The sequence below is a fragment of the Capsella rubella genome, unplaced genomic scaffold (assembly GCF_000375325.1).
Source record: "Capsella rubella cultivar Monte Gargano unplaced genomic scaffold, Caprub1_0 scaffold_3, whole genome shotgun sequence".
In the NCBI taxonomy this organism is placed as follows: domain Eukaryota; kingdom Viridiplantae; phylum Streptophyta; class Magnoliopsida; order Brassicales; family Brassicaceae; genus Capsella; species Capsella rubella.
Genome location: NW_006238921.1, coordinates 12,803,824 through 12,806,818, shown reverse-complemented (window position 1 = coordinate 12,806,818; position 2,995 = coordinate 12,803,824). Strand labels below are relative to the sequence as shown.

The 2,995-nt window shown below is 31.9% G+C and overlaps 1 protein-coding gene across 1 annotated transcript; it reads left to right on the top strand.

The window, feature by feature from the left end:
- The first annotated feature begins 1,190 nt into the window (after nt 1-1,190).
- Nucleotides 1,191-2,080, top strand: LOC17893042 (auxin-responsive protein SAUR50). The gene has a single exon (XM_006298963.2). It carries the CDS (start codon nt 1,373-1,375, stop codon nt 1,694-1,696), a length of 324 nt encoding a protein of 107 aa, XP_006299025.1. The 5' UTR covers nt 1,191-1,372; the 3' UTR covers nt 1,697-2,080.
- The last annotated feature ends 915 nt before the right edge of the window (nt 2,081-2,995 follow it).

Genomic DNA, 2,995 nt, shown 5'->3' with positions numbered 1-2,995 from the left:
CATAAGTTTTTTTTATTAAAACTTATATTTTTTTTTCTTTGAAACCAAATGTTATTATTTTTTTAAATTAGTGAAATCTAAAGAGCATTTTAAACAACGTCCAAATATTAAAAGGGACAAGTATTTTCCAATTAAAAAGGCAAAGTCATTTTAATATAGAGTTCTTGTTTGACGTGGGTTAACTCCTCCTAGTATTGGTGTACTTCGATCCTAGTAATTAGCAGTTTCTGGGGATAAGAAGAAGACTGGTCTCTTTTGTGAAAATCTATTACCGATCTACATGACATCTGTGTATGTCTTTTCCAACACTAGAACATGAGTTTATACAGAAACATTTTTTTTTGAAACTCCAAATTATTCGAACTCCAATGGACCAATTGTTATGACTTCATATATACATTATAACTAAAACAACCGCTATTTCTCTATAATGTGATAACGAGGATGAAAAAGAGGATGACTAAAAAGCAGTTTACATACCATAGATAGTGTTCTAGAAAGCGGTTTAGACGGTGGTTTAGGTTCCATCTAGATGGTAAGCGTTCAATCGAAGTATAGACAACCGCTTAACCCGCCTAAAATTACATAGGTTCTATTTTTATTATTTTTAACTAAATAGGTTAAAAATGTTAAGTTCTACATCTATATATAATTATAAATGTTCATATGTTGTTTATAGAAATAAAATAATTTTTTTTTCTCATATTTAGTTATGATTTATTTATTTTTATTTCTCTAACATATAGTTTTTACATAAATTTTTATCTATACTATCATAAAAATGATGTTTTATTTTGTAAATACCTAAAATCGCCTAGACCCCGATTAAACATTTTAGGTAGTAAACGTTGGATTACCGCCTTAGATACTACCTAACGCTTTCTTGAACACTGACCATAGGTAGTTGAACACGTCCGGTCATACTAAAACATGTCCGGTCCTTTATATCTAAAACCATTACTTTAAAGATCAGACCATTTTAAAACATAAGTTGATCCGAGTCACAGATTTTGAATCCACTTTTAACATCGCTAAAGTATATGATGCGTCCCCGGACATCGAGTCTATTAAAGGATTAAATCCACATAGCATTGATGGGTTAAATTGTTACAAACCAGGTGGAGATCAAAAGGGACCATAATGTCATAAGAGGACCAACAACAAAATGGTTATAACCTCTTATGTCTTTTTGGCATTTTGGCTTCCACACATATCTCACAAGACACAGAGACACATTACACAACACATGCATGTCTTTATATATATTTACACCTCACCCTTCAATATCCACCCAACACTCTCTTTCTCTCTCTCTCTCTCTTTCCAAACACAACCTTAAGCATTTCTCTCATATTCACCCAAACACAAAAAAATGGCTATCCTCAAGAAATCTTCTAAGCTCGCTCAAACAGCAATGCTAAGGCAGATTCTTAAGAGATGTTCAAGCTTAGGTAAGAAGAATGGAGGAGGATATGTAGAAGATGATCTCCCACTTGATGTACCAAAGGGACACTTCCCTGTCTACGTAGGACACAACAGGAGTAGATACATAGTTCCTATCTCTTTCTTGACCAATCTTGATTTCCAATGTCTTCTTAGAAGAGCTGAGGAAGAGTTTGGTTTTGATCACGACATGGGTCTCACCATTCCTTGTGATGAACTCTTCTTTCAAGATCTTACTTCTATGATCCGATGAGATCTCAAAAGTTTGAAGAGCAAGAGAAGAAGTAAGCTAAAGGTGACTGAGATCGAGATGGTTAAAGATGAAGTTTTTTTTTTGGTTTTTTTGATTTGCTTCTCTTTTTTTTCTTAAAACATCCTCTCTCTTTCCTTTAGTTTAATGACTCTTCAATGTCTTCTTTCTTATATTTTCTTTTTTTGGTTCTATTTTTAAGCTCATCTTGGGTCTTTTTTTACGAGTCAATAAAGATTTGACTCGGCTAACAAAAAAAAAAAACCATGATATGAAATTTTTTTGTGGGTTAAGATCTATAAAGATAGCTTGTAATATTTTCCTCATTGATATTTTGGTCTTGTTGTTAAACTTGTGAGAGAGGTTAATTATGATCTTTAATGATTATGTTCTGTGCAAATTTCTTTACAAGCAAAATAATTAACTTACATTTTAAGCAAAGAGAAAACAAAATTAGTTAACTTACACTAAGAGCCAATGTGAGAAAAAAGGGACTAGCAAAGAGATCTGTAGTTTATAAGCATGCTTGAACTTTAGATTATACTACACAAGTTTGAATCTTAGATGTACATACATACATCTCCTAAGACTATGGTTAAAAAAATAGTTCACAACCAAATAACAAAACATTTAGGTTTCAACTTGAGTGAGTAGTTGCCATGTTGGTCTAGTCCAATGATCGATTCTCCTCAAACGCGAAATCGCTAGATGTTTCCACTTGGTCATGGATTTTCATCCGATCTTCTCCGGACCTCCTAATTAAAATAAAAATAAAAATTTGGGTATGTATGTATACTATTATTGAATGACATACTTTCAAATATGGGGTTGGTCACGTAGTTCGACAACTTAGGGAATCTTCAATATTTTTCATTCGAATTACTTAAAAACTAACACACACGAATACCTAAGTGGTTAAACTAAATCATTATTTGAATTTTACATCTTTGTCTAAACAAATGAATAATTTGTTATTTTTACATATTTGTTTGTTTTTGCCAACTCACGGGTTTGTTCTGTAGTCCGTGTGGTAGCTGTTCTTAATCCATTTCTTAATGGTTTTTCTTTGTTTTCTTGTCTTTCGCCCATGGATTTGTGATTTGTCAACGTGCATGATGATAAGTGAATTGTAACAAAATCTTCACATTTTAGAAAAAAGGTATATTACATAACCTAATATTTTTATTAAGGGAAGAGGAAACTATACTAAATGATGGATATGTTTTTTTTTTTTTGTTCAGCAAATGATGGATATGTTAATATAAACATAAAGCAAAAGAAACTGAGTCATGATGATGGTTG

Excerpts from the sequence above, each read along its gene's own strand:
- LOC17893042 (XM_006298963.2), top strand. The coding sequence starts at position 1,373 with ATGGCTATCCTCAAGAAATCTTCTAAGCTCGCTCAAACAGCAATGCTA.